At 46.8% G+C, this 12,911-nt stretch overlaps 1 protein-coding gene across 1 annotated transcript in view; it reads right to left on the bottom strand.

Annotated features, from left to right (window-relative positions):
* The window catches only part of ARHGAP32 (Rho GTPase activating protein 32), a 176,095-nt gene that overhangs the window by 51,890 nt on the left and 111,294 nt on the right, over positions 1-12,911 (bottom strand). Inside the window, exons 12-13 of the mRNA XM_017738338.1 lie at positions 7,805-7,855; positions 5,083-5,157 (exon numbers count right to left, since the gene is read on the bottom strand). Coding sequence (XP_017593827.1) covers positions 5,083-5,157; positions 7,805-7,855 — 126 coding nt within the window. The remainder of the gene's footprint in view (positions 1-5,082; positions 5,158-7,804; positions 7,856-12,911) is intronic.

Below are 12,911 nucleotides of genomic sequence, written 5' to 3'. Positions count from 1 at the left end.
GACTGGATTTGATTCAAAGCTGACAGCAACCAGGTATCTCATGTCACAGAGTATGGAATCATCAAATCCCAGAATGGGTTGGAAAAGACCCTAAGGCTCATCCAGTGCCACCCCTGCCATGGACAGGGACACCTTCCACTGTCCCAGGCTGCTCCAAGCCCCATCCAAACTGGCCTTGGGCACTGCCAGGGATCCAGGGGCAGCCACAGCTGCTCTGGGCACAGTGGTACCATGTGGTGACTGAGCTTTTGGTTGATGGAGCCATGGTCTGCCATGGCCTGCAAGAAAAATATTCCAACTATTCCATTTATTAAGTCTTTATGCACAGAGAGGTGGTGGTGTAGCTGCTCAGCCTTTGTGAACTTCCCAGGACCACGCTTTAACGGGAGAGTTGAGCTGTGCACTGGCACAATCCTTGATAAATCCATAGGCCAGGAACAGATCAGAGCTTTGTGCCATCATCTATGGTTAAAGCTGCCCTGAAGTATTTTGAAGTCGCAATCTGGCTCCCACACTAATTTACAAAATTATTCAGGAGAAAAGAGGAGGAAAAGCAGAGCAGAACAAACTCCCTCTTGCCATGATTTCAGAGCTTTTAGCATAACTGCAGAGTTTTGCTCAAGCCAACTATTATTAGAGTTAAGTCCCATTTTGACAGAGCTTGTGAGAAAGGAAAAAACATCCTGTTTAAAAATAACAGCCCCCCCAACCTGAGTAAGTGGAGAGCAGGCAGAGTGAGAAAGCAGCACAGAACAAGTGAAAAGGAAAGTGGCCTCATTAAAGCACACTGGTGCTTCCAACACCCTGCACTCAGCCAAGTTTCACTGCTGTGCTTCACACTACTCTGCCCATTCGGAGGGATCCAGCCTCTCCAACACCGGGAATGTTCCCATAACAAACTTCAACACAGCTCTTTCTTACCTGCACAGAACACAGATCTCTGTAATTATTCATGAACTGATGTGTACAGACTGTGCACAGATCCACACACCACGCTTGTTCCTTTTATTTTCCAATTAATATTCCCCAGGAAACATGGCCACGGCTCACCACAAAATTACCTGTCAAAATGTGAGATGCCTGAAGCTGCTGTTTATGGGCTCAGCTTCTTCCCAAAGCCTTGGTGACCACACACAAGGAGAAACTGCACTGTAGGGAACACAGGAATTAATCTGGCTCTTCCCTCTACCGGTGTTCAGGCATTTCCCTGCGCCTGGAGGCTGATTTCCAGCGCTGTAATTACACCAGCAGTGCCTCCCCGTGGGGATGCAGGATAAGCTGGGATGGAGCAGAGGATGCTCCTCAACTGGCAGAGCTCTGCTGCTCCCCTTGCTCCCCAAAGCTACTGAAGGGCTCCTAGGCCAGGAGCCTGGACCCTGACAGGGGGTTGTGGTGGGCAGGGATGGGGTTTTTTGTGCCAGCTCTGTGTGGGATCTTTTCCATACTTCCAGGAGACTCAGCTATTCCATGGAAAAACCTGAATGCTTGGGGGCTGGACACAGAGGCTCATTCACTGACACCTCCACCTGTGCCTTACTGGGATTGTTCAGAGAAGGCAGAAGGTCCCCGGAGCATCCCCAGGTTCAGCCTGCACCTGATGGCCCCACAGGACAACACTGGTGTCCACCAGCTGTCCTGGGACACTGGCTTTGCACTCATGGCACATTCTGAGGAGACACAGGATCCCTCCCCTCAGGGCTGGGAGGGCTCGAGCAGGGCTTTCATAGATCAGAAAACTCTATTTGAGTTCAGCTAAAAAATAAAAAAAGATATAAATGAAACAGCAGAACCAAAGGGCACCTTCCTCTTGCCCCTGGGTCCCTGAGCCTGCAGGTCCCTTTTGTTTCAGTCCAGCTTCTCTCCAAAGGATGGATCTCCTGCCCTGCTCCTGCTGCTCCACCCCTGCTCCAGCTTCCCCTGGGCCCTCCAGACACAGCACTAATTCCCAAATCCTGCTCTTCCACTCCAGGCTTTCAAATCCAGGCCTCTTGAAGAAAATGTCAACCAACTTACTCACAAGTTCCTGAGAACCACCCAGACAGTTTCCATAGCACCCAGGAAATGTCACAGAAACATGGATTTGTTCTCACTGCAAACACTGCATCACCATCACCTAAAACTCCTCAGTGTGGGGGTAAGGAACAGCCAGGGGTGTTCATAAAGCACTGCCAAAGTGCACTCCTGGGTCTCACTGCCATTGTCAGAAGCACCTGCACTGTTCAAGGATTAAAGGATTACAGAGGAAGAAAAAATACATTGACTCCCTAATGCTCTGCATCCTCAGGAACTTCGTGAAATACAATTTCTTCTCGTCTCTCACCTTGGAGTTAGCCAAGGTTTAGAGATTTTGTTTAGGTAGACAGGAAAAGTGTTTCAGATTTGCCACTGAAGGCAAAAGGCAAAAGCAAGTTGCAAATAAAAACGTCCCCATAGGCAGAGGGTGCAGAAAGAATATCTGACACTTTTTAACTCTAAAACTGCTCCTTTTAAATCCACTGCTCATCCCAGTTTGGTGAAGAATTCCCAAAACTGCAATTCCCTGCCATCCTGTGTACCTGCAACTCTTACCATGGTACATTATGGAGACTCCTCAGGTGGATTTTCATGCAGGTCTAGAGGAACATCCAAACCCTGGCCCCTTGCAAAAGGGAAATGGGACATTGAGAAGATCATTCAGAGCTTCAGCTGCACAGCTGGTCCTGGGAATGCTGCACTTCCATGGAATGCCAAGGGCATCCTGTGCCCTGTAGGGGAAGGGGGAATGGAGCAGCAGACCCAGATCCAGAGCCCTGCTGGTTTCTTCTCCCAAACTACTGCTGGAAAAGCAGAACAACACACTTGGTGCTGCCTGGCTGGCTGAAACACAGCGGGACTTTCTCCAAATCCAGTCCCCCAGAGAGGGCTGTGAGTGATTCTTCATCCCAGGCAGGACAGATGCTGCTGCTGCTGCTTTTGGGATGCTCCTACATCCCATCCCTGCTTGCCCAGGGAACACAGAATTTTTGCCATGTCTGTCCCCAGCACACAGGCTCAGGGAGCTGTTCTCTCCAACTCCTACTTTTCCAGCAGAATCACAGATTTTATGGTGCAAATTTCAGAGAGGACCAGATGAATCCTCTATTTAGCAGCACTTCCACAGATCAGCCCACAGCTCTCATCCCTTTCTATTTCTGCCAAAAAATGGGAAGGAACAAAAGACAAATTGCTTAAAACAAGGGAGGGATAGCAAAGAGAAAAAGACTCCAAGGAAATGAGAAACTCAGCAAAATGCTGCTGCAGTTCTGGTCTGCGCTACAAATTTCAAGACCTAAAAAGACTAAACAGTCTTACAGTCCTGGGCAGTCCCTGCAATAAATCCCCTTCTCCTAAAGCCAGGTAATTACTGGAGCAATTCAGGGTAAATAAGCACTTTCCAGAGCGCACCGCACTGAAATCCAGCAATGCAACACATTTACGAAAGGTGAAGTTTGACATTCTTAATGTATCCAAGAGCCAAACTACCAGCAAAATAATACTATTTTTTTCAAAGCAAGCATCCAGCACTTCTGATGGCAGTGAAATAAAGCCCTAAAGCCTAGTTTAAAAATAAATCCTCCTTTGGTGACCGGAGAAGGTACAATGGGAATCCAGACAAGGCTTGCAGCAGAGGCAGAGCTTTACACCTAAACCACAAGAAGCTTTGCAATCAGTTCAAATACAATTAGAAGAGATGCCTGGCACCTACCAAGCACTTCAGTCACTGAACTGCACAAGCAGTGGCTCCTTCATGAACTGAAATGTTCTACCAGTGGGTGTCAGGAAAAGATTCTTCCTCCCCCTGGAATGGGCACAGCCCCACAGCTGCCAGAGCTCCAGGAGCATTTGGACAATGCTTTCAGGCACAGGGTGAGAGTTTGGGGTGTCTGTGCAGGGCCAGGGGTAGAACTGGCTGATCCTTGTGGGTCCAGCTCAGGGTATTCCTGATTCCATGGTTTTGTGGACAGCAGGACTCAAATGAGCTCTGACTGGCTGCATTTATCAGCATTGCTTTGATATCAAATATCCAATAATAACCTGTTCGTTTAACCCAAGGAACAGCTTGGGATGACCTCTAGGAAGGTACAGTTCAACCCCAATCCCAAGGGACTGGGTGAAACAGAGGGACACGGGGGACAACACTGTCTGAAGCCTGTGCAAGAACTCTGCCATGTGCCTTGGTGCCAAGCCCTGCCTAGAAATAAAGCTCCCACACATTGCTGCTCTGCCTCCCCTAAAATCCCACTGACATTCTCTTTCCAAGCACTTAGGAGATCCAGAGAAACAAAGTCCAGGTATGATTTAACACAAAAAGCAAATCAATTGAAATGTCTGTTGTCAAATACCTCTCAATAACTGAGGATTAAATGTTTAATTACATAAAATGTACCAGGGACACATCTCAGCTCCTCAGTTCCATTGGAACACTTTAATTTCACCTAATGCCAGTTCTGATAGTGACAGCCATGTTGTCATGGCAATGACAACACAACACAGTTGTTTTCTGCTCTCACTGTGCACTGGGCACACAGGAGGGCTGTTTCCATTGCCATAAAACTATATATTTAACCACATTTCTTCCCTCTCTTATTCAAGCAAGCTCTTCCCTCCAGAGCGTGGTTACAGAGGGTTTGGCAAACCCTTCGGATAGTGAGGCTCAAACTGAAAGGCTGGGAAAAGAAGAACACTTTATATTTAGAGATGCAGCAGCTGGGGGGGAAAAGAAGCTGATTTCTGATACACAGACTACCACCCACATGGCTGCTGATACTGCAGGGTGTGCACAAGGCAAGGCCCAGGTGTGCTGAGCATCACCTGAAGATTTGGATTCACTCACTGGGTCTGGAAATCACTTGAAGAAAATCTGCCCCTGAGAAGGTGGGTTCTCAGAACCAGGCACTGGCTTTTCTACCCAACAGCTTTTTAATACTAAAAAAAATTACTAATTCTCTATTTCACCATTTATTACACTACAGCTAGGTTCTGCCAGCAAGCAGGGTTAGTGAGTGGTTATTGCTACCACAGACAGGGTTAGATGTGGTTAGGGTAGCACAGAACAGGCTCTACCTGAGCTCAGGTGGGACTGGTTCAGAGCCTCGGTAACAAATGCAGAGCCTGGTTTTACACTATCCATCTCCAAGTCTGATAATCAGGATCAGGGCAGGGGGCAGAGGGACAGACAGAGGGCAAGAGAGAGGACAAAGTTAAAATATCTCCTGGAGGGACTGCAGGAGTCCAACAATTCAACGTGGAGAGACAGCAGTTAGAGAGACAGAGCTGGAGAAATCCAGAGTTCAGTGCTGAGCATGCAGAGCTGGGGCTTCTCTGGGCTGTTCTAGGCCTGAATTGTTCTTCCCCAGCAATGTCTGTGTGCAAAAAGGAGTGGGAGGGAGGGGATCCACTGAGCTCACAGCGTGAACAGCAAAAACCATGAGGTGAGCTGGACTAAGCTGAGTGAACACCCAAATCCCTGGAAAACTGAGCTGCTGGGGATGGAGTGGATGCTGCTGGTGCCTGAACAACTGGGCTTGGAGCTGGCTCAGGAGAGAGCACAGTGTGTGCAGGCCAGTTCCCAATTCCAGTCCCTGCACACGGCAGGGGGTGGAACCAGATGATCTTTAGGCTCCCTTCCAACCCAAACCAGTCTGGGATTCTGGGATGCTGTGCACAGACCACCCTAAGCAGAGTTTTCACTGTAAAAAGAGTATTAAAAATTCTATAAAATAGATGTCAGTTTGGGTTGGCACATGGAGAGGAGAAATGAGTGATGTTCAACACAGAACAGCTTGCACAGGAACAGCTTTTGCTGTGGCTGGGAAGCCAAAGATTTTGGGCTTGTGGTCAGGGGCACTTTGTCCCAGTTACAAAACCCTCTTCCAGCCCCTGCCTCCCTGTCCAGAGCTCAGCTCGTTTATCTGAGTCCAGAAAAGAACTTCTGTCCCTCAATGAGCCCAGAAAGGAACTTCCCCTTTGCACCAGCAAAACCTGAACAGGACCTCAAATCCGCCACACTTAAAAAGCACAACTATTCCTAAATTCCTGGCAGCAGAAGTCATGCAGCCATGATCTGTGGGACACAGGAATATCATAACCCAGCCCCAGAGCCTAGGAGTGCTCAGCCATGGGAGGATGTGGTTTCCCAGCTCTCCAGTGGTGCTCTCAGAGCAGCCACAGCCAAGTTTCCCATCTCTGTGGCAATTCCATGACTCACAAAGGACAGAGCTGTCACAAGGAATTAATTTCACAGGAAAAACAAGCAGAACCACTAATAAGCCTCATAGCTCTGAGCAAAAATATTGGAGCTGTTCTGTTGTCAGAATCTTCCTTCTCACAGCTGAGAGAGGAAGGGGACTCAACACTGACCACTCACATTAAATAACCAGAAATGTGGCCATCCCTTGTTTTTGTGTTAGAAACCTAATAAAAAAGCCTGCCTGAAAAAATAGACAGGCTAAAGCCTGCCTGTGTTATCTGAATTTAACTGCTGCTGCTCCTTGGCAGGAATTGCATCTCTGAAGGGCTCAGGGATCCAAGGAACTTGACTCTACAAATGGAAAAACATTAAGAAAAATCTTTTCCCCATATTTGTGTGCCCAAAGGGAACTCCCTGGATCTTACAAGATTCACTATTCTGATTCCTCCCAAATTTTCTGTCACGTTATTTATCAGTGGACATGGCCAGTCATAGCAATAAATTCTGCCCCCATTCTTAAAACCTCCCTCCCAGTTTCAGTATTCCCTGGCTCCTGTGGGTTTGGATATGTGCAGTGGAAGAAGCCTCACCTCACTCTCCATGATATATCCCAAACACAAACCCTGTTCTCCCCCTCTGGAGTCTCCTTCTGCCTGGAGGGATCTAATCACGTTGGCATGTGCTCAGGAAGGTGCTCAGGAAATCAAATCTTCACACCAGGAACAGGTTTTCTGTCCCTCTGGAAGGAGCCCTGGGAATGGGAAGCACTTCCCCACATTCCAGGCACAGCAGCACAGTGTCTGTGCCAGCAGCTGGCAGTGGGTGTGTGCATAAAGGATTTATCTGTCTATATATACATGAATATTGTAGATTTTATAATTATCTCTCTACAGTATTTGCATATCCAGCTTTCAGACTGACTTAGGGGATCCAAACAACATCCCAGGGGGAGCCAATTTGTGCAAGTGAGACATTTGCTGTAAAAAATGATAAATCTACATGACCAGTCCCAGGTTTTACTGACACCAGGTTATTGCTGTGAGGTTTAGACCAGCACCAGCAGGATCGAAAAAAGACCACGGCAACGTGAAGCAGGACTCTGAATAAACAAGCCACAAGTTCACTTTGGGCATTGTCAGATGTTAAGCACAAACACCATTCCCTCATAAAAAAAAAAAAAGGGAATTTTGGCTTCTGAAGGTTGTCATGTTCTAACAAACTCAGAGAACTATGTTTAATTCCTCCCCATCAGCCATTTTTACCTTCTCTTTCCTTCACACTGACATTCATACTTGGCCATCTGGCACTTAATTTCTTTCTTTTTAATCTCTTCAATCTTTTTATGGGTTCAAAATTATTCTATCACCCCCAGAAAAGAGCTATAACCAGCTTTGTTCTTTCCCTGCTGTATTATTTTAAGTCCAAATATCTTTTAAAAAAGCACCTTAGAACACAGGTTTGTTTTGGTTTCCCTAAATATCCTTCAGGGCATCACTGCTCCTGAGCCACATGTACAGAAGAAGAAGGAAAGAAAAAGGAAACAGAGAAACGAGGCAAGAATGAAAGGAGAAGACAAAGGAATAAGTGAAAACGTACAAGGGGGGAAGTAGCTCCAGGACGCTGGACGGGCTCCATGGGCAGGGGAGACTGGGAAGGGAGAAATAAAAAAATGGGAAAAAACAAAACAAAAAGCAGCTGGTTAAAACATGCTCCCACTGAAAACGGGCTCATTTCACACAAAGCTCGGCTGGGCTATGAACAGCACAATGCAACACACCCAATCCTTCAGGTTGTTTGGTGCTAAACACTTGGGAAATTCAGTAGGATCCAGGAATTCCCACCCTGTGTCCCAGCTCAAAAAAACCCCAATGTTTTGCATGTTTGACCTTTCAGCAGAAGGTGCATCCCTGTCCTGCCCAACAGCACGGGGCTTGTTACATATTGAATTTTGTTACACTTTGAATTTCCCTGCATTTCCACTGGTGCTACAGCAGAAGCTGCACTTAGGCAAAAAGCAGAGTTACTGTCTCAGTCTCGTGTTTTGCTGCTGTGTCCTTCCTGAAAACCTTGAGCTGCAGAGGAGGCAGGCCCAGCCCTGCCCCAGCCCCATGCTCTGCATGGCAGGGCCCAGGACAGTGGGTGGATGTGGGGACACGGTCTGCAGGTGAACGTGGCAGTGCTGGGGAACAGCGGGACTTTCCCAGCCCAACAATTCCACGAGCAGGCTGGCACGGACCTGCTGGGGTCTCTGCTGCCTGAATCCCAGAGCCTGGGAAATTCCCCTCACAGACATGGACACGGACTCTGCTGAAGTGAGTTTCCACACTCCCACTGTTGGCCTTTCCTCCTGCAATCCCCGTGTCCATGCCCAGCTCTGCCCAAGGGATCAGGATTCCCTGCAGGATTTGGTCCCGAGGCCTGGCAGGGCTGTGAGCAGTTCCTGTCCCCTCAGGAGCTCGAGCTGGCAGCCTGGGCAGCTCTGGGTGCTCATGCCCTCTCTGCTTCCCCCCTGGAAATGGATCCCTGCCTTGGCTCAGCACATTTCCATTTCATTCAGCTTTAATGAGACAGTGGCATGGAACACTAAACAACTGCTTTGTTTACTTAAGATTAACAAGACTGGTACTAATTATGTACACTCTCACTTCCCCTGTTTTCTTTATAAAAGCACTAATTAAGACATGATGCTCTAATCAGTGTCAAATGGCTGCTCAGCCCAGGCATCTGCAGAATTTAAGCTCTATTTGCACTTTCTTCTTCTTGATTTTTACTAAAATGAAAAACTGACCACAATCTTTTTTATCCAGGGATTAGAAATGAGCCTGTTTCAAACCAGGCACGGCCTTGTGATTGCAACAGCTCTAACTCAGTGAATGTGTCTCAATTTGCATTTTTGCAGTTAAAAGAAATTCCTCCAGCACTGAGCAGAGCCTGCAGGAGGTCAGGGCAGAGCCCATTGCCTGATCCAGAGCTAAATTTCAGTGGATTATTCCTATCGAGTGTGCTGACCCAGATCAATCTGTTATTGATGTTTTAAAAAGAAAATTAGTCATTCACAACAGCTTGTAATACTGACAGGGCTCCTTTTAATGTTGTGTATCATAAGAGCACCTTCACCTGGCAAATCTAAATTAAATGGATGAGACAGGAATTTGAAAACTCCTCCACAAAGTTGGGCAGAGCTGGGTTATTCATTCTTTGTCCTAAATGAGGAACTGGTGAGAATGACTCCTGAGGCTTTAAAAATGCTTATTTTGGGGGCAGGAAAAAAAAGTGAAACATTACCTTCTTATCCCCCATTTCTTCTCTTCAGCTCTAATTGTCCCCCTGCAAACTGCAGCTTAATTCTGTGTTTCCCCACTGAAAGCAGCTGCTCCCCAGCAAAGACCAAGCCTAAAACCTTCCCCAAAATGACCCTGCCAAGGCCATTGCAGTGAAGTTGGGCCACAGAAAGATGCTGCTTGTTAGGAAAAGACAAAAACAAACTGCAGGTACGAGGTAAGGTGTGAGATGTGGGTTAAAATATTGCTAAACTATGAATATCCACAATTATGAGGAAGAAGGGACTGAAAGAGAGAGCTGAGACACTGCCTGTGACTGATGAGTGGGGACAACATGAACACATGGACATTAACACACTGTTCCCAAAAAAAGAGATGGACAGAGGAGAATGAGAAGAGTCAGCACAGCCACGATGTACAGGCAATTCCCAAATGTTCACTTAGAAGGAAAATCCAGAGCAGCTATTCACACCTTTGCTTCTGAGCAGCACTGAATATTGAAAAGGTTCACTTCTCTCTCAATATCTGAAATTCAAATGCAGCCTTTTTCCTGGAGCTCTAAAAATCCTCATGAATATGAGCTGATTCCACCTATTCTGGCACTGAAATTCAGCTAAATTGATAATATTAACTACGAATATTAGATATCAATTCAATATAATATTTTAGGGTAAAAAATTATCATTATTGTATCCCACTAAGAATACTGGGAGAATTTAGAGAAAAGGAAAGTGCTCAAGAAATGTGGGATTTGATGAGCCCAAAGAACCTTCCTAGATCTTCACAAGGTTTTTTACATAAATAGAAACAGTCAGGAAAGCATATACATTCCAGCTGGAAAAAAAAAAAAGCATTTTCTTACAGGACTGAACATGAAAAAAAAGAGGGCACAGGCTTAGTCCAACATAGGAGGGAAAATACCTCTCCAACAGGTACCTTTCCAAAACCTCCTGACTCCAAACTTCATTCTCAAATAAATTTGAGAGGTGACTTGGGGCAAAATTGACATTCTTTCATATCACTCTGCCTGTTCAGAACTGAATACAAAGGCCAGTTTTTCTGTATGGCCCATTTTCCATCCCTTATCCCAGGCCCTGGCTCCATCACTGCTGGTACAAAGCACGTCCTGCCACAGTCCATGAAAATGTTGTTTCCAAAAGCAGAGTTTGCCCTCAATCCCAACCCTGCTCTGCCCCTCCCCGTGTTTCATCTCCGTGGAACTGCACTCACTGCTCTGCATTAGAGACCACTGCAATATTTTATGGCTCCATTAAAATGCTGTCCCCATCCCTTGTGCACATCAAACCCTCTAATTATAAATCATAATAGAAACCCAGGGCAGGAAGTTCCCTGCTTTCCATCTGCTTTTCATCAGGTTCCTCAGCCCAGCCAAATCCAGGGACAACTAAGCAGCACGAGGAGTTCTGTGTTTGGAAATTCCTTCGTAGCAAAGAGCTTTACTCTGCACATACACAATATCCTGGATGCTCCACACATTCTATTTTGATTAAAGAAATTAAAGTTGGCCTGTTGATAAGTGCAGCTCATCAAGGCCAAATCTAAAACTTCACATTAATTCAGGATGAAATACCCTGCTGATGTCAAGTGAGGACAACAGCTCCAAATGAGATTTTTAGGAAAGTCTCCATTCCCTGGGGAAAGCCAAACTAGTGTTTTAAATACAGGTAGAGGGAGAAAAGTAATTAATGTGGGTATTTACGTGCATGAGAAATACCCTGTGTGCGTAAGGCATGGACTGGGAAACACAAAATGCAGGAATATGGGCGAGGAAAGTGCATTATCCTGGCAATGCCATTCCCAGTGAGCCCTGCAGGATGCCCTTGGGGACATCCAGTTTCCCATTTGGCAGCACCCGGGGTGCTCCAGCACCTCAGTCCTGCCCCGTGCCACCCCCCTGGGCTGTGCTGGACCTGGAACTCCTTCCTGCCTTCCTCCTCTCACCCAGCTCACACAGGCAGAGAGTTCCCGGAGTCCTCCTGCACCCATCCAACATTCCTTAACCACAGGAACCTCCTCCCTGACTCCTGCTCCAGCCAGCTTTTGTAGTGTCCAAGGAAGGACTCCCAGACTCCTGTCAACATCAAGTGCTGTCACTTCCCAAGGTGCACAAACAGGGCACCAAGGGAGTGGCAGGAGGAATGCTGCCTGCAGAGGAGGGGCAGGATGGCAGAATCAGCTGCACCACTCCTTACACCTCGAAGCTCATTAGTGCTCTCCTCGAGGAGCCTTTTAATGTACCCACATTTAATGTACCCACAGAACAGCCATCAGGGAAGGTCAGGGGACACCCTTGTGACTTGGCAGTATCTTCCAACTTATCACTTTTCATGGGACGTGGGCTTGTGGTGTCAACTTTATACCAAACACTTTCCAGGGCTGAGGGGAAATGCACCCCCCAGTGTGTTGTTAAAGCCAAAAGGAATCTATTCATCCCTTCTGCTCCATTATCTCCCCTAAAGCAGAGCAAGGCACTGCTCCCCAGCAGCTCAGGACACTGAACTGCCTGAGTCATGTTTAACAAACATTTGCTTGGGTATAGGCTGGAAGTTGCCTTTCCTGCTTTAGCTGATGGAGCAGTGACCGGGCACAGGCAGATCCTGGATGCAGGGAATGCTCATCTCTGTGCCTCTGATTCCACCAAATGCATATTGCCAGGAATGTCACAGGCTGCGGACACCAGTGGCTGAGGACACCCCTGCCCTGCCCTGCCCTGCCAGCTCTCCAAAGCACACAGATCCCTGCAGAGCACTCACAGCTTGGGCTATCCATGACTTTCCACCAAACTCCCAAGCTCTGAGCTGATAAATGCTGTTGTTTCCTTTGGTAAAAGCCAAGCTTTTGAATCACATCTATTTGTTTTAAAGTATCAAGTCAGCAATCTGCCAAGATAAGGAACATCATTAAAATAGAGAAGAGGGATGAAAAGAATACCAGTTCAACACCAACTCCACTTCCCAGCTGCTTAACATTTTAAGGAAGAACAGCACATTCGAAGTTCTCCTCGATAGTAAAGATACACAGAAATATCTTTATCTATATGAATATAGAGGTATTTTTTAAAAATTTCAGTTTCCCCACCAGTAAATTTTGCAGAGATTTCAGTTATGCCAGAACACCTAATGCCAATCACTTCCAGAGAACACTGAAGGGATGGGAAGGTTGACAGTAGACTCAGATCCAAAATCCCATTCTCTATCTGTTTTTCCTTCCCTCAGCAGAACTTTGGATGTATTTGCCTGTTTTTCCTACAATACAGAACTGTCCAGAAGGCAGGAGGAAGCAGATGGAGCCATGTACCCAGAGCACATCAGCATTCCAATTCTGTTACATCCAACTTCCTCCATCCATCCTCAAACAGAGAGAACCTTCCAGTACCAAGGTGATCTATTCCATCTGATCAG

The sequence above is a fragment of the Corvus brachyrhynchos genome, unplaced genomic scaffold (genome assembly GCF_000691975.1).
Source record: "Corvus brachyrhynchos isolate BGI_N302 unplaced genomic scaffold, ASM69197v1 scaffold46, whole genome shotgun sequence".
NCBI lineage: Eukaryota > Metazoa > Chordata > Aves > Passeriformes > Corvidae > Corvus > Corvus brachyrhynchos.
This window is presented reverse-complemented; position numbering and strand designations above follow the sequence as displayed.